At 42.8% G+C, this 18,804-nt stretch overlaps 1 protein-coding gene across 3 annotated transcripts in view; it reads left to right on the top strand.

Moving 5' to 3' along the window:
- WAPL (WAPL cohesin release factor) overlaps window positions 1-18,804 on the top strand; it is a 326,703-nt gene that overhangs the window by 146,588 nt on the left and 161,311 nt on the right. For all 3 annotated transcript variants that reach the window (XM_053692042.1, XM_053692040.1, XM_053692041.1), the window contains one exon: window positions 11,528-11,752. In XM_053692042.1, the coding sequence (XP_053548017.1) occupies window positions 11,528-11,752 (225 nt within the window). The remainder of the gene's footprint in view (window positions 1-11,527; window positions 11,753-18,804) is intronic.

The raw sequence follows: 18,804 nt of genomic DNA, 5'->3' as shown, positions 1-18,804 counted from the left end.
TATGGGCCTCGTCAGTGAGGTGCAGCCACATTCCTCTAAGCACACTGGGCAAGGAGTCCACGTCTGGTTTCCCCCATCACCCATAGGGAGACTTCCCCAGGGTCATAATAATTTGCATACAAAGAGAGAAGCGCTCTACCAGGAACGAACAACAGCTCAGTGGCTTGTTCTATGGCGATTTACCACCCGGAAGCAGCCTCTTTTAGACCAGTGTGCTTTTCACAAAAGAAAACTTTCCTGAAGTATATCAGTCTGATCCCGCCAAGTACGGTCAGTCCAGCCCCGAAATACCAGGCAATTCTCCTCTGAACAAGGAACATGACAACCCCAGACGATCGTTTCGGCCTCCTATGGGCCTCATCAGTGAGGTGCAGCCACATTCCTCTAAGCACACTGGGCAAGGAGTCCACGTCTGGTTTCCCCCATCACCCATAGGGAGACTTCCTATGAGGAGGAATGTGGCTGCACCTCACTGACGAGGCCCATAGGAGGCCGAAACGATCGTCTGGGGTTGTCATGTTCCTTGTTCAGAGGAGAATTGCCTGGTATTTCGGGGCTGGACTGACCTTACTTGGCGGGATCAGACTGATATACTTCAGGAAAGTTTTCTTCTGTGAAAAGCACACTGGTCTAAAAGAGGCTGCTTCCGGGTGGTAAATCGCCATAGAACAAGCCACTGAGCTGTTGTTCGTTCCTGGTAGAGCGCTTCTCTCTTTGTATGTCAACTAAGATGGAGGTCGTAAGAGGACTGTGGTGTTTTATACTTAGTTTATTTCTTCAATCAAAAGTTTATTTTTAAATGGTACCGGAGTGTACTGTTTATCTCAGGCAGTATTTAGAAGAAGAATCTGCCTGCGTTTTCTATGATCTTAGCAGAAGTAACTAAGATCCTTTGCTGTTCTCACATATTCTGAGGAGTGAGGTAACTTCAGAGGGGGAATAGCGTGCAGGTTTTCCTGTAATAAGGTATGTGCAGTTAAAATATTTTTCTAGGGATGGAATTTGCTAGAAAATGCTGCTGATACCGAAGTAATGTAAGTAAAGCCTTAAATGCAGTGATAGCGACTGGTATCAGACTTATTAATAGAGATACATACTCTTATAAAAGTGTATTTTAAAACGTTTGCTGGCATGTTTAATCGTTTTTTACATATGTTTGGTGATAAAACTTATTGGGGCCTAGTTTTTTCAACATGACTGGCTTGAATTTTGCCTAGAAACAGTTCCCTGAGGCTTCCCACTGTTGTAATATGAGTGGGAGGGGCCTATTTTAGCGTTTTTTAGCACAGCAAAAATTACAGACACAGACATCCAGCTTCTTCCTGCATGATCCAGGACTTCTATGAATGGCTCAAAAGGCTTCAAAAGTCGTATTGAGGGAGGTAAAAAGCCACAGTAGAGCTGTGGCAGTTGTTGTGACTGTTTAAAAAACGTTTTTGTCATTTTGTTGTTCCGTTTTTGGTATTAAGGGGTTAATCATCCATTTGCAAGTGGGTGCAATGCTCTGCTAACTTATTACATACACTAAAAATTTCGTTAGTGTAACTGCATTTTTTCTCTGTTATTTCAAAATTTGGGAAAATTTGTGTTTCTTAAAGGTGCAGTAACGTTTTTTATATTGCTTGTAAACTTGTTTTAAAGTGTTTTCCAAGCTTGCTAGTCTGTTTAAACATGTCTGACACAGAGGAACCTACTTGTTCATTATGTTTGAAAGCCATGGTGGAGCCCCATAAGAGAATGTGTACCAAATGTATTGATTTCACCTTAAACAGTAAAGATCAGTCTTTATAAAAGAATTATCACCAGAGGGTTCTGTCGAGGGGGTAGTTATGCCGACTAACTCTCCCCACGTATCAGACCCTTCGCCTCCCGCTCAGGGGACGCACGCTAATATGGCGCCAATTACATCAGGGACGCCCATAGCGATTACCTTGCAGGACATGGCTGCAATCATGAATAATACCCTGTCAGAGGTATTATCTAGATTGCCTGAATTAAGAGGCAAGCGCGATAGCTCTGGGGTTAGGAGAGATAAAGAGCGCGCAAATGCTGTTAGAGCCATGTCTGATACTGCGTCACAGTATGCAGAACATGAGGACGGAGAGCTTCAGTCTGTGGGTGACATCTGACTCGGGGAAACCTGATTCAGAGATTTCTAATTTTAAATTTAAGCTTGAGAACCTCCGTGTATTGCTTGGGGAGGTATTAGCTGCTCTGAATGACTGTAACACAGTTGCAATTCCAGAGAAATTGTGTAGGCTGGATAGATACTATGCGGTGCCGGTGTGTACTGACGTTTTTCCTATACCTAAAAGGCTTACAGAAATTATTAGCAAGGAGTGGGATAGACCCGGTGTGCCCTTTTCCCCACCTCCTATATTTAGAAAAATGTTTCCAATAGACGCCACTACACAGGACTTATGGCAGACGGTTCCTAAGGTGGAGGGAACAGTTTCTACTTTAGCAAAGCGTACCACTATCCCGGTTGAGGACAGTTGTGCTTTTTCAGATCCAATGGATAAAAAATTGGAGGGTTACCTTAAGAAAATGTTTATTCAACAAGGTTTTATTTTACAGCCCCTTGCATGCATTGCGCCTGTCACTGCTGCGGCGGCATTCTGGTTTGAGGCCCTGGAAGAGGCCATCCAGACAGCTCCATTGAATGAAATTATTGACAAGCTTAGAACGCTTAAGGTAGCTAACTCATTTGTTTCTGATGCCATTGTTCATTTGACTAAACTAATGGCTAAGAATTCCGGATTCGCCATCCAGGCACGTAGGGCGCTATGGCTTAAATCCTGGTCAGCTGACGTGACTTCAAAGTCTAAATTACTCAACATTCCTTTCAAGGGGCAGACCTTATTCGGGCCTGGCTTGAAGGAAATTATTGCTGACACTACTGGAGGCAAGGGTCATACCCTTCCTCAGGACAGGGCCAAATCAAAGGCCAAACAGTCTAATTTTCGTGCCTTTCGAAATTTCAAGGCAGGAGCAGCATCAACTTCCTCCGCTTCAAAACAAGAGGGAACTGTTGCTCATTCCAGACAGGCCTGGAAACCTAGCCAGTCCTGGAACAAGGGCAAGCAGGCCAGAAAGCCTGCTGCTGCCCCCAAGACAGCATGAAGGAACGGCCCCCTATCTGGAAACGGATCTTGTGGGGGGGGCAGACTTTCTCTCTTCGCCCAGGCATGGGCAAGAGATGTTCAGGATCCCTGGGCGTTGGAGATCATATCTCAGGGATTTCAAAGCTTCTCCTCCACAAGGGAGATTTCATCTTTCAAGGTTATCAGCAAACCAGATAAAGAAAGAGGCATTCTTAAGCTGTGTGCAAGACCTCCTAGTAATGGGAGTGATCCATCCAGTTCCGCGGACGGAACAAGGACAGGGATTTTATTTAAATCTGTTTGTTGTTCCCAAGAAAGAGGGAACCTTCAGACCAATCTTGGATCTAAAGATCTTAAACAAATTCCTCAGAGTTCCATCATTCAAAATGGAAACTATTCGGATTATCCTACCCATGATCCAAGAGGGTCAGTACATGACCACAGTGGACTTAAAGGATGCCTACCTTCACATACTGATTCACAAAGATCATCATCGGTTCCTAAGGTTTGCCTTTCTAGACAGGCATTACCAATTTGTAGCTCTTCCCTTCGGGTTGGCCACTGCCCTGAGAATTTTTACAAAGGTTCTGGGCTCACTTCTGGCGGTTCTAAGACCGCGAGGCATAGCGGTGGCTCCGTATCTAGACGACATCCTGATACAGGCGTCAAGCTTTCAAATTGCCAAGTCTCATACAGAGATAGTTCTGGCATTTCTGAGGTTGCATGGGTGAAAAGTGAACGTGGAAAAGAGTTATCTATCACCACTCACAAGAGTCTCCTTCCTAGGGACTCTTATAGATTCTGTAGAGATGAAAATTTACCTGACGGAGTCCAGGTTATCAAACTTCTAAATGCTTGCCGTGTCCTTCATTCCATTCCACGGCCATCAGTGGCTCAGTGCATGGAAGTAATCGGCTTAATGGTAGCGGCAATGGACATAGTGCCATTTGCGCGCCTGCATCTCAGACCGCTGCAATTATGCATGCTAAGTCAGTGGAATGGGGATTACTCAGATTTGTCCCCTCTACTAAATCTGGATCAAGAGACCAGAGATTCTCTTCTCTGGTGGCTTTCTCGGGTCCATCTGTCCAAGGGTATGACCTTTCGCAGGCCAGATTGGACGATTGTAACAACAGATGCCAGCCTTCTAGGTTGGGGCGCAGTCTGGAACTCCCTGAAGGCTCAGGGATCGTGGACTCAGGAGGAGAAACTCCTCCTAATAAATATTCTGGAGTTAAGAGCAATATTCAATGCTCTTCTAGCTTGGCCTCAGTTAGCAACACTGAGGTTCATCAGATTTCAGTCGGACAACATCACGACTGTGGCTTACATCAACCATCAAGGGGGAACCAGGAGTTCCCTAGCGATGTTAGAAGTCTCAAAGATAATTCGCTGGGCAGAGTCTCACTCTTGCCACCTGTCAGCGATCCACATCCCAGGCATAGAGAACTGGGAGGCGGATTTTCTAAGTCGTCAGACTTTTCATCCGGGGGAGTGGGAACTCCATCCGGAGGTGTTTGCTCAACTGGTCCATCGTTGGGGCAAACCAGAACTGGATCTCATGGCATCTCGCCAGAATGCCAAGCTTCCTTGTTACGGATCCAGGTCCAGGGACCCGGGAGCAGCGCTGATAGATGCTCTAGCAGCTCCTTGGTTCTTCAACCTGGCCTATGTGTTTCCACCGTTTCCTCTGCTCCCTCGACTGATTGCCAAAATCAAACAGGAGAGAGCATCAGTGATTCTGATAGCGCCTGCGTGGCCACGCAGGACCTGGTATGCAGACCTAGTGGACATGTCATCTCTTCCACCATGGACTCTGCCTCTGAGGCAGGACCTTCTAATACAAGGTCCTTTCAATCATCCAAATCTTATTTCTCTGAGACTGACTGCATGGAGATTGAACGTTTGATTCTATCAAGGCGTGGCTTCTCCGAGTCACTCATTGATACCTTAATACAGGCTCGGAAGCCTGTCACCAGGAAAATCTACCATAAGATATGGCGTAAATATCTTTATTGGTGTGAATCCAAGAGTTACTCATGGAGTAAGGTTAGGATTCCTAGGATATTGTCCTTTCTCCAAGAGGGTTTGGACAAAGGCTTATCAGCTAGTTCTTTAAAAGGACAGATCTCTGCTCTGTCTATTCTTTTGCACACGCGTCTGGCAGAAGTTCCAGACGTCCAGGCATTTTGTCAGGCTTTGGTTAGGATTAAGCCTGTGTTTAAAACTGTTGCTCCCCCATGGAGCTTAAACTTGGTTCTTAAAGTTCTTCAGGGAGTTACGTTTGAACCCCTTCATTCCATTGATATTAAACTTTTATCTTGGAAAGTTCTGTTTTTGATGGCTATTTCCTCGGCTCGAAGAGTCTCTGAGTTATCTGCCTTACATTGTGATTCTACTTATCTGATTTTTCATTCAGACAAGGTAGTTCTGCGTACCAAACCTGGGTTTTTACCTAAGGTGGTTTCTAACAGGAATATCAATCAAGAGATTGTTGTTCCATCATTGTGTCCTAATCCTTCTTCAAAGAAGGAACGTCTTTTACATAATCTGGACGTAGTCCGTGCCTTAAAGTTTTACTTACAGGCTACTAAAGATTTTCGTCAAACATCTGCCCTGTTTGTCGTTTACTCTGGACAGAGGAGAGGTCAAAAAGCTTCGGCAACCTCTCTCTCCTTTTGGCTTCAGAGCATAATACGCTTAGCCTATGAGACTGCTGGACAGCAGCCCCCTGAAAGGATTACAGCTCATTCTACTAGAGCTGTGGCTTCCACCTGGGCCTTTAAAAATGAGGCCTCTGTTGAACAGATTTGCAAGGCTGCGACTTGGTCTTCGCTTCACACCTTTTCAAAATTTTACAAATTTGACACTTTTGCTTCTTCGGAGGCTGTTTTTGGGAGAAAGGTTCTACAGGCAGTGGTTCCTTCCGTTTAAGTTCCTGCCTTGTCCCTCCCATCATCCGTGTACTTTAGCTTTGGTATTGGTATCCCACAAGTAATGGATGATCCGTGGACTGGATACACTTAACAAGAGAAAACATAATTTATGCTTACCTGATAAATTTATTTCTCTTGTAGTGTATCCAGTCCACGGCCCGCCCTGTCCTTTTAAGGCAGGTCTAAATTTTAATTAAACTACAGTCACCACTGCACCCTATGGTTTCTCCTTTCTCGTCTTGTTTCGGTCCAATGACTGGATATAGCAGTGAGGGGAGGAGCTATATAGCAGCTCTGCTGTGGGTGATCCTCTTGCAACTTCCTGTTGGGAAGGAGAATATCCCACAAGTAATGGATGATCCGTGGACTGGATGCATTACAAGAGAAATACATTTATCAGGTAAGCATAAATTGTGTTTTTTTTAAACCTCATGTAGTTATTCCAGAGGTTTTTCCAGTTCCTGATGCTATTTCAGAGTTAATTTCTTGGGAATGGAATAGTCTGGGTACTTCATTTAATCCTTCTTCAAGGTTTAAAAGACTGTACCCTGTGCCAACTGATAGATTGGAGTTTTGGGAAAAGATCCCCAAAGTTGATGGGGCTATCTCTACTCTTGCTAAGCGTACTACTATTCCTACGGCAGATAGTACTTCTTTTAAAGATCCTTTAGATTGGAAGCTTGAATCTTATCTAAGGAAGGCTTATTTATGTTCAGGTCATCTTCTTAGGCCTGCTATTTCTTTGGCTGATATTGCTGCAGCTTCAACTTTTTGGTTGGAAACTTTAACAAGTACCAGATCCTAATGTGTATAGCATTGTTAAGTTAATTCAACATGCTAATAATTTCATTTGTGATACCATTTTTGATATTAGAATTGATGTCAGGTATATGTCTTTAGCTATTTTAACTAGAAGAGCTTTATGGCTTAAATCTTGGAATGCGGATATGACTTCTAAGTCAACGTTGCTTTCTCTATCTTTCCAAGGTAAAAAATTATTTGGTTCTCAGTTGGATTCTATAATTTCAACTGTCACTGGGGGGAAGGGAGCCTTTTTGCCTCAGGATAAAAAATCTAAGGGTAAATTTAGGGCTGCTAACCGTTTTCGTTCCTTTCGTCAGAATAAGGAACAGAAACCTGACCCTTCCCCTAAAGGAGCGGTTTCTAATTGGAAGCCTTCTCCAGTCTGGAATAAATCCAAGCCTTTTAGAAAATCAAAACCAGCCCCCAAGTCTGCATGAAGGTGCGGCCCTCATTCCAGCGCAGCTGGTAGGGGGCAGACTTCGATTTCTCAAGGATGTTTGGATCAATTCAATCCAAAATCATTGGATTCAGAACATTGTTTCTCAAGGGTACAGAATAGGTTTCAAGGTAAGACCGCCTGTGAGAAGTTTCTTTCTCTCACGCATTCCAGTGAACCCAGTAAAGGCTCAGGCTTTCCTGAAGTGTGTTTCAGACCTGGAGTTATCCGGGGTAATTGTGCCAGTTCCATATCTGGAACGGGGTCTGGGGTTTTATTAAAATCTATTCATAGTACCAAAGAAAGAGAATTCTTTCAGACCGGTTGTAGATCTAAAAATATTGAATAGTTATGTAAGGATACCAACATTCAAAATGGTGACTATAAGAACTATTCTGCCTTTTGTTCAGCAAGGGCATTATATTTCTACAATAGATTTACAGGATGCATACCTGCATATTCCAATTCATCCAGATCACTATCAGTTTCTGAGATTCTCTTTTCTAGACAAGCATTACCAGTTTATTGCCCTTCCATTTGGTATAGCAACAGCGCCAAGGATCTTTTCGAAGGTTCTTGGTGCCCTTCTGTCTGTAATCAGAGAACAGGGTATTGTGGTATTTCCTTATTTGGACGATATCTTGGTACTTGCTCAGTCTTCACATTCTGCAGAATCTCATACGAATCAACTTGTGTTGTTTCTTCAAAGACATGGTTGGAGGATCAATTTGCCAAAGAGTTCCTTGATTCCTCAGACAAGGGTAACCTTTTTAGGTTTCCAAATAGATTCAGTGTCCATGACTTTGTCTCTGACAGAAAAGAGACGTCTGAAATTGGTTTCAGCCTGTCGAAACCTTCAGTCTCAATTGTTCCCTTATGCATGGAGATTTTAGGTCTCATGACTGCTGCATCGGACGCAATCCCTTTTGCTCGTTTTCACACGAGACCACTCCAGCTTTGTATGCTGAACCTGTGGTGCAGGGATTATACAAGGATATCACAAATAATATCCTTAAATCACAATGTTCGATCATCTCTAACTTGATGGATGGATCACCATCGTTTAATTCAAGGGGCCTCTTTCGTTCGTCCAACCTGGACTGTGATCTCAACAGATGCGAGTCTATCAGGTTGGGGAGCTGTTTGGGGATCTCTGACAGCGCAAGGGGTTTAGAAATCTCAGGAGGCGAGATTACCAATCAACATTTTGGAACTCCGTGCGATTTTCAGAGCGCTTCAGTTCTGGCCTCTTCTGAAGAGAGAATCGTTTTATTTGTTTTCAGACAGACAATGTCACGACCTTTCATAGCTTGAGGACTGTGAGTCCCCCCTTGATGATTGACATATGCCACGAAGTGTCTCGGATACTTGTTTGGGCAGAATCCAGTTCCTGTCTAATTTCTGCGGTTCACATCCCAGGTGTAGACAATTGGGAAGCGGATTATCTCAGTCGCCAGACATTACATCCGGGCGAATGGTCTCTTCATCCAGAGGTTTTTCTTCAGTTTGTTCAAATCTGGGGACTTCCAGAAATAGATCTCATGGCCTCTCATCTGAACAAGAAACTTCCCAGGTATCTGTCCAGATCCCGGGATCCTCAGGCGGAAGCAGTGGATGCGTTGTCAATTCCTTGGAATTATCATCCTGCTTATATCTTTCCGCCTCTAGTTCTTCTTCCGAAATTAATTTCCAAAATTCTAATGGAGCGCTCATTTGTACTGCTGGTGGCTCCAGCATTGCCTCACAGGTTTTGGTTTGCGGATCTCGTTCGGATGGCCAGTTGCCAACCTTGGACACTTCCGTTAAGGCCAGACCTCCTATCTCAAGGCCCTTTTTTCCATCAGGATCTCAAATCATTAAATTTGAAGGTATGGAGATTGAACGCTTAATTCTTAGTCATAGAGGTTTCTCTGACTCAGTGATTAATACTATGTTACAGGCTCGAAAATCTGTCTCTAGAAAGATTTATTATCGAGTTTGGAAGACTTACATCTCTTGGTGTTCTCATAAATTCTCCTGGCATTCTTTCAGAATTCCTAGAATTTTACAATTTCTTCAGGATGGTTTGGATAAAGGTTTGTCTGCAAGTTCTTTGAAAGGACAAATATCTGCTCTTTCTGTTCTTTTTCACAGAAAGATTGCTAATCTTCCTGATATTCATTGTTTTGTACAGGCTTTGGTCCGTATCAAACCTGTTATTAAGCCAATCTCTCCTCCTTGGAGTCTTAATTTGGTTTTGACAGCTTTACAGGCTCCTCCGTTTGAGCCTATGCATTCTCTGGACATTAAATTACTTTCTTGGAAAGTACTGTTCCTTTTGGCTATCTCTTCTGCTAGAAGAGTTTCTGAGTTATCTGCTCTTTCTTGTGAATCTCCTTTTCTGATTTTTCATCAGGATAAGGCGGTGTTGCGGACTTAATTTCAATTTTTACCTAAGGTTGTGAATTCTAACGGCATTAGTGGAGAAATTGTTGTCCCTTCATTATGTCCTAATCCTAAGAATTCTAAGGAAAGATCGTTACATTCTTTGGATATAGTTAGAGCTTTGAAATATTATGTTGAAGCTACGAAAGATTTTAGAAAAACTTCTAGTCTATTTGTTGTTTTTTCTGGTCCCAGGAAAGGTCAGAAAGCCTCTGCCATTTCTTTGGCGTCTTGGTTAAAGTCTTTGATTCATCATGCTTATGTGGAGTCGGGTAAGTCTCCGCCTCAAAGAATTACGGCTCATTCTACTTGGTCAGTTTCTACTTCCTGGGCTTTTAGGAATGAAGCTTCTGTTGATCAGATTTGCAAAGCATTAACTTGGTCTTCTTTGCATACTTTTACTAAATTCTACCATTTTGATGTGTTTTCTTCTTCTGAAGCAGTTTTTGGTAGAAAAGTACTTCAGGCAGCTGTTTCTGTTTGATTCGTCTGCTTATAATTTCAGTTTTTTTCATTATAAAGATTAAAACTTTTGATTTGGGTTGTGGATTATTTTTTCAGCGGAATTGGCTGTCTTTATTTTTATCCCTCCCTCTCTAGTGACTCTTGCGTGGAAGTTCCACATCTTGGGTATCTGCTATCCCATACTAGCTCATGGACACTTGCTAATTACATGAAAGAAAACATAATTAATGTAAGAACTTACCTGATAAATTCATTTCTTTCATATTAGCAAGAGTCCATGAGACCCACCCTTTTTTGTGCTGGTTATGATTTTTTTGTATAAAGCACAATTATTCCAATTCCTTATTTTTTTATGCTTTTGCTCCTTTTTTATCACCCCACTTCTTGGCTATTCGTTAAACTGAATTGTGGGTGTGGTGAGGGGTGTATTTATAGGCATTTTAAGGTTTGGGAAACTTTGCCCCTCCTGATAGGAATGTATATCCCATACATCACTAGCTCATGGACTCTTGCTAATATGAAAGAAATGAATTTATCAGGTAAGTTCTTACATAAATTGTTTTTTTATGCAAACTATTTTTTAGTTAATTAGCCCTTTTAGGATATGCACATATCTCAACATGTTTTATGGCACTTTAAGGTTAACTGGTCAAAAAACCTTATGACCCTGGGGTTACTGACCCTGCTACTTTTCAGCTGAGTCAGCTTGCATGCCATTTTGCTGTAGTGCTCAACACCAGGTGGCTGGTGTAATACATCCTCTCCATGCTTTTTTTATTTTTTATTAAACAATTTTAACATATTTTAAAGTAAATCCCACCCAACGTCTCTTTATCCATAGTCATTTTACATTCAATAAGTGCACTATTAGAAAACACAAACTGTGTGTAGTATAGTATAAAGGGGCAAGTTTAAATGATATTCCTTTATTTCATTAGAGCATTTTATTTTTAAACTGAATCCATCCCTGAACCCCCCCCCCCCCACACACACACACACACTGATATCTGCTGCAAAGTAACCAGTGTGCTGCAGTCTATACCTGATGATTAAAGAATTCATCTGATTGGCCAACTGCGGAATCCTACTTCACAGGAGCAGCAATGCATTTTAGTAACAATGAAGTGGTTAACGTTTATATAAAACTAGTTAACTGATATTTTTGCTCTGTAACCGTTAAATGAGTAGCTCAGATTGCCATTATAGGGACATATGACAAGTAGACGGCTAGGCCTTTTGTTGTTCATGTTTAGAACACACTTTGATGTTTTCAGTTCTATTTTCTGCAGACTAACATTTTGCAGATTTTGTATCTGCATTTATTTATTCTATTTATTTATTCTATTTATTTTCACTAGAATCTAGCCCTTTGTACGGCAGCTTTGATGTACATACTGAGCAGAGATCGCTTGAACATGGATCTTGACAGAGCTAGCTTAGATCTTATGATCAAACTTTTAGAGATGGAACAAGACCCAACCGCCAGACACATGAATGAGAAAGAAATGAACAAAATAAAAGAGAAGATCCGGAGGCTATGTGAAACCGTTCACAACAAACATCTAGATCTGGGAAATATTACAGTGAGTTTTTAGTTTCATTATAAAAGTGTTGTATTTTCCTTCTTAATACAGGGAGAGTCCACAGCTGCATTCTTTACTTGTGGGAAAAACTGAACCTGGCTACCAGGAGGCGGCAAAGACACCCCAGCCAAAGGCTTAAACTCCTCCCCCACTTCCCTCATCCCCCAGTCATTCTTTGCCTTTTGTCACAGGAGGTTGGCAGAGAAGTGTCAGAAGATTTCGGAGTAGTTCCTTAGGAAGAGTATCTACCCTTCAAGATGGGACTGGAGTTTTAAGTAGTCTTGTGAGCCTCTCAGTGAGAGCATTGATGAAAGTTAGTCTGGAGATGCAGAGAGAGTCTTTCTGCGAAACCATCCAGACTCATATTAACAGCTCCTAAGCAATCGGTGTTGACGAGTTTCGCTGCCTGCTTTTCATCACTCAAGTCCGTGTCGGAAGCGATGCTACAGTCTGTCACACTTCAAGGACCGTGTTTCTGTTCCACGGCATAGATTCCGGTGAGATAGTTTATTTTTTTTAGACATGTTAACACTAGAAGACAGGGTCCCAGTGGGACTCCTTTATCTTATGAAATCAAGAGTTAATATCTCCTGAGGGGATAGTTAAACAGTGGGGTGTTAATCATATTTATGTGATTTATGCTGCTTTATATGTGTGAGATGTTTTGGGCTCATAGGCTGATATGGAATGTACAGGTTACTCCTTTTATTTTGAGAGCTGCGCAGTTTTATTCAGCTTGGTGCGCTTTTCCTTTAGCAGGGGCGGTCCTGCATTGCGTACCGTGTGACCGGGAGTGGTCACAGTTTCCATTTCCTATTCCTGACCGAGGCATTACGGAGAGGAGCTAGTTTCTGTCTGGTTCAAAGGAGGTGGTGAGTGCCCCAGCCATTGGTGGTATAGGTGCCGGTTGTTTCTTTGAATTCAATAAGGTTACCTAGTTATGGAGGATTCTGACTCTTTAGAGAGTGATCCCTCTACGACAGAATTTGATACCTGTGTATAGTGTGAGGAGGCCCGGGTAGTCCAGCCCTCTCAATTATGTTCCATTTGCCGCAACAGGGTGTTTTCATCAACCAATGTTGAGATCTTAGATGCCATTGAGCCTTTCGCTTCTGAGGACTCTTAGTCCCGTGAGGTGTGTCCCCTACTATCATCTGATCCTACACATGCAGCTTTCCCTTGCACCACTTATCCTCCACCTGGAAGGGGCCTTTTTCCACCAGACGTTACTGCGCAGTTCCGTATGGCGATGTCTGCGGCCTTAGCCGTTTTGCTTCATACTGCTACGCGCAAACGAAGGGTTAATCCATGCACTCCTGCCCAGGGAGCATCATGTAAATTGGCGGTTGTATCCGATCAGTCATCTGAGGATGCGGTTCTCTCTGAGGCTTCAGAGTAGGGACCTTCTGGGTCAGAGCCTGCTTCTTCTATTCCTCCGGTAGAGGAGGATTTTGCCTTTAGATTTTGAGAGAAGTTTTCTGGCAATATTAGAGATTCCTAGTACTGATCTGCCAGTCGAATCTCAGAACACTAAATTTGATGGCAAATTTAATTAAGGCGGGTGGGGAAGGATGTAGATCCTCTTCCCTTTCGTTTATTTCCTTTTTTAAGATTACCAGTTCTGGGCTCTATGGGGGGGGGGGGGGGGGGTTGGTTGTGTCGTTGCCCATCCCTACTTGGCTAACACTTTTTGTGCGCTTGCCTTTCGCTTTACTATTCTGTTTAAGGATAGTTTATTCTTAGAGCTCTTAGTTATAAGTGGAAACTCTTTTTATGAAGATGTTTCGTCACGTGGGATATTTATGTACTGATGACTATGCTTGTCGCAGTTTCTGGAGACTACCTATTGAAGCATCTGTGTCTCAATTCGAGGTAATGGTTCCCTAAAAAATTTTTCAAAAAAAGAATTAAGGCCTCAGAGCCTATCATTTTTTTCAGTTCAGGCCTTGAGTCGCTCTGAATCTAATCTTTCCATATGCTTGAGAGAGAGATTTGGCTCCACTATTCTGCAGTCTTTCCGTTTTGATGAGAAAGCGAATCTGAGACAAATTTCTTTCTCTTTTTCTTTTAGAGCAGTTGAAGCTCAGCGTCAGATCTCCGCTAAGCCTGAGCAATCCAAGTGTTTTTGGAAGCCGTCTCAGTACTGGAATATGGCCAAGCAGAGCTGAGGCCCGCCTTACCTAGGTTAGCAGGAGGGGCCGGTTCCAGGTCCTATCTTGGATCACGTTGGGGACTGACTATCATTCTTTTCAGACGCTTGATTCAGGGAGAATCCATGGGTCCTAGAGGTCATAGCTAGGCTTCAAAATCTCAGCCTTCCAGGGCAGTTTTCCTTGTCTTGATCCTTTCTTCCAGACAGAGAGTGGGAAGCCATTTCAGGTGGGTGCGGGTTTTGTTCTCCTTTGGAGTCATTGTCCCAGTGCCTATCGCTGAGTGTGGTTTGAGATATTATTCAAACCGTTTTTTTCGGGGTCCCATAGAGGGGGAGGGAACTCCCGTACTATTTGGATCCTAAAGTACCTAAGCAAGCTTATGTCTCTTCGTTCCAGAGGGAGACTATAAGGTTCACTCTACCCTTGGTATGGAAAGAGCAGTGCAGGACCACTGTTGAGGAAGGATATCATAGCTTTAAATTCCTCCTCAGGGGACATTTCCGGTTCCTAAAGTTGTCGTTTCTGGACCAGCAATTCCAGTACATTGATCCTTCCGTTTTGGTCTTGCTGCTGCTTCTAGAGCCCTTTTTGGAATCTAGGGTTTCTTTTGGCAGTGGCCAGAATCTAGATCTAGCGGTAGCTTCCCTGGTCAAGACGATTCTGGTCAAATGGAGATGGAAGAATATCTAGACCAGAGTTCTCTGGTGTAGGGACCAGGGTGGATTCCTGGATGCTAATTTAGTCTTCATAGACATGATGACTTTTCTTTCGGACTTGTGAAGTTATGAGTTAGCTTCATCAGGTCGTGCCCTCCAGACCTCCTTCAGGCCATCGCTGGCTCTGTTTTCGGTGGTGGTGATTTGTCATGGGGTCCATCTTGAACTTCATTCCTTTTGCCAGGTCTCATCTCAGCCGAGGCTCGGTGTATGCTGAGGCGGTGGAGTGTTGCTCTTTTGAATCTGTCTCAACAGATTTACCTGGATTACTGGTTGAGAGAATCGCTCTCTAGTGTCTTTGTCCAGATCGCCTTGTCCTGAGGAACATCTTTCTTAAATCATCTGGGGCGGTTTTGTTGGTCAGGATGGTGAGGGCGTGGAGCCCGTGGGCTCAGGTTTCCCTCCCGATTAACTTTATAGGTCTTCAGGCAATCTTTTTGCTCTGAAGGGTTTAGTCCACTGGATTAGTCCCAGTTTATAGATTCTAGTCAGTCTTGCTCTTGGTGACTTAGATCTCCACCTGAGGGGAACGAGATGCCCCCTAGAGATGAGGGTAGTATCTCGGATTTGGTAGTGGGCGGAGACCCACTACTGCTCGCTGTCAGCAATCCACTCTCCAGGTGAGGTCTTCCTGGACGGATGTTCTCTACAGACATTCCCTCTATCTGGGGATTTGTAACTGGAAGGGGACGTCGGATAAGAATCTCAGGACGTCCCGTCTCAATACCAAGTTACCCACACATGGGTCGTGGTTCAGGGATCCTCAGGCGGAGCTAATGGATACATTAGGGTTAATACAATTTTTCCTTTTCTGCCTCATCACTCCTTCCTAGAGTGGTGGCTCGAACCTAGCAGGAGCAGGCATCAGTGATACGGATTGCTCCGTCGTGGCCGTGAAGATCATGGTTTGCGGTTTAGTTGGGATGTCGTCTTCCCCTCCATGAATGTTACCTTGTCGCAGGGATTTGCGGGAACAAGGCCTATTTGCTTCATCAAATGTTATTTCTCTGAGGCGGATTGCGAGATGCTTAGTCTTAGCGAGGGTTTTCTGAGAGGTTTTGGTCCTCTCCTTCAAGCTCGTAAGCTGGTTCCTCGTCATCTGTTATAAAGTGTAGAGGACCCCCTTCTTCTGAGAAGAGTGTGGTTCGTCCTGGCACACTATTCAAGTCTGCCAGGATTCTTTCCTTCCTCTAGGATGGTCTGGAGAAGGGCCTTTTAGCTAGTTCCTTGTTGGGACAGTTTTGACCCTGTCTGTTTTACTGCACAAGAGGCTTGTTGAGCTTCCGGAGGTACAGGTTTTTTTTTGTTAGAGCTCTGACTATGATCAGGCCGGTATGTCGATCTGATGCTCCTCCTTGGAGCTTAGATCTTGTTCTTAGGGTTTTGCATCGGGCTACTTTTGTACCTATGCATGAAGTTGCCATTAAGTTATCTTGGTAGATTACTTTCTGTCTAAATATTTATTCTGCGGGCAGAAGTCTATGAGATTGCGGCCTTTCAATGCGTGGTGTTCCATGATAAGGCTGTTCCATAAACCTAGTTAGGTTTTCCTCCTAAGGTTGTGTCATCTCACAACTTCAATTAAGAAATTGTGGTTCACTTATGTCCTATTCCTTCTTCCCAAAGGAAAGTTTACTACATAATAGGGAGTCGTACCTTGATGTTCTATCTTTAGGCTACTTCGGAATAGACAGATTTTCTTTTCTTTTCTGTTTATCTGGGAAGTGTAAGGGTCAGAAGGCATCTTAGACTTCCTTATCTTTTCAGTTGAGGAGTATCATCCGCTTGACATATGAGACAGCGGAACGCAAGCCTCAGAGGATTATGGCTCATTCTACGAGAGCAGTGACATCCTCTTGGTCTTCTAAAATGAGGCCTCTATGGATCAGATTTGTAGGGTGGCTACCTGGCCCTCCTTACATTTCTTTTTCCTAAATTTTTAACGAGTTTTTGCTTCGGTTGAAGCAGCCTTCGGGAGAAAGGGTTTTACAGGCTGTGATGCCCTCAGATGGGGGCTGCCTCTCCTTTTTGTCCTCCTGTTGGCATTCAGTGTCCCCTGGAGCTTGGGTATATTTTCCCACAAGTAGGGAATGCAGCTGTGGACTCTCCCTGTATTAAGAAGGAAGGAAAACATAAATTATGCTTACCAGATAATTTCCTTTCCTTCTGTACAGGGAGAGTTCACAGCTCCCGCCCGTGTTCTCCGTTGGGCGGCCCTACATTTTTTAAATTGTTCTTCTGGCACCTTTTATCACCCTGATATTTCTCCTACTTTTCCTTGTTCCCTCAATAGAATGACTGGGGGATGAGGGAAGTGGGGGCAGTATTTAAGACTTTGGCTGGGGTGTCTTTGCCGCCTCCTGGTGGCCGGGTTCAGTATTTCCCACAAGTAAGGAATGCAGCTGTGGACTCTCCCTGTACAGAAGGAAAGGAAATTATGTGGTAAAGAATAATTTGTTTTGTTGTCAATATCCCATGTCTTGTAAACGTTTTTAGTTTTTTTTAAATGAATAAACTATGTAATCATGCTGTGTTGCTCTAAGCATTCAAACAAGCGTGGGTATGAATGAGTGGGCAGTGTTGCCAGATGATGTGCCATGTAGGGATCTTCTCCACGTAAGGAAGAACAAAGACAGTGTTATAATTATAATTTCTTATATATATATATTTTATATACAATATATATTAATATGCACTTGCACTCTAATGCAACACTATTAATATAGTTAATTCAGTAAATCGTCTTTATTGTCTTATACTATGTATGTGTATGTGAAATTAAGGTTTATGAAACCATTCATTTTTTCTCTCTCAAAGGTTCAGTTAGCACACAATTAAAATAAATAAATAATTGCAAATCTATTAAATTTACTTTATTCTCTTGGTGTCCTTGTTGAAAAGCAGGTAGGCAGACAGGAGCTTGCATGTTTCTGGAGCATCATTTGACTAATTTTGCAAGTGTTTAGCAGTGTTATTAACTTACAAGAGCACTAGAATGCAGCAATGTTTGCTGCCACATAGTGCTCCTTCCATGTGCACGTTACTTAAAGGGGCACTCAATCAAAATTAAACTTTCATTATTCAGATAGAGCATGCCATTTTAAACAACTTTCCAATTTACTTCCATTAACAAAATGTGCAGTCTTTTTATATTTAAACTTTTTGAGTCACCAGCTCCTACTGAGCATGTGCAAGAATAAGTGTGTATGTATTTGTGAATGGCTGATGGCTGTCACATGGTACAGGGGGAGTGGAAAAAGACATAACTTTTAAAATTGTCAGAAAAAAAAATCTACTACTCATTTGAAGTTCAGACTAAGTGCTATTGCATTGTCTTGTTATCTTGCATTTGTTGATTATGAAAATCTACTGTGTTGACTGGTCCTTTAAGTATTTTCTTTAGCAAAGAATACTATGAGAACTAAGCAAATTTAATGACAAACTGAAAAGTTTTTTTTTGTATGCTCTGAAACATAAAAAAAAAAAGGTTGGGGTTTTATGTCCCTTTTTAAAATTGGGCTCTTAGCATGCAAGGGAGTATAATACCTGTTTTATCAAATCACTTTAATTCTTCCCTCATAAGGATGTTGTGTTTTGAAAAGGAGCCTGTGAATACTGAATAAGGGACCCAGTGACTAAAATCCATTGTTTAACATTCTTCAATAGCTAGGGTCAACAATTGTGTTAAAATTCTAGGTGCCAGCTCAATATTTTACTAGCCACACATCATTCCCAGTTGCTGGGCGAGAAAATCTTAAAGGGACAATGTACTGTGGCATTATTTTTTCTATTTTAAACCAACTTTATACAATTGTTTACAGGTCTCTCCTTTACCTTTATTTCAATCTTAATGGGAGGAGAGTCCACTGCTTCATTCATTACTTGTGGGAATTAAGAACCTGGCCACCAGGAGGAGGCGGAGACACCCCAGCCAAAGGCTTAAATACCTCCCCCACTCCCGTCATGCCCCAGTCATTCTTTGACTTTCGTCACAGGTGGTTGGCAGAGAAGTGTCGAAAGATTCGGCGTAGTCTCTTATGGAGGTTAGTACTCTTCGGAATGGGACTGGAGTTTTAATTAGTCCTGTCAGCCTCTCAATGAGAGCATGTATGAAAGCTAGAGTCCGGAGATGTAGGGAGAGTCTTTCTGTGAAACCATCCCGTGAAAGGCCGTGTTCCTGTTC

The sequence above is a fragment of the Bombina bombina genome, chromosome 9, assembly GCF_027579735.1.
Source record: "Bombina bombina isolate aBomBom1 chromosome 9, aBomBom1.pri, whole genome shotgun sequence".
NCBI classification, from domain to species: Eukaryota; Metazoa; Chordata; class Amphibia; order Anura; family Bombinatoridae; genus Bombina; species Bombina bombina.
Note: the sequence above shows the minus strand (reverse complement) of the source record. Positions and strands in the feature narration are given on the sequence as shown.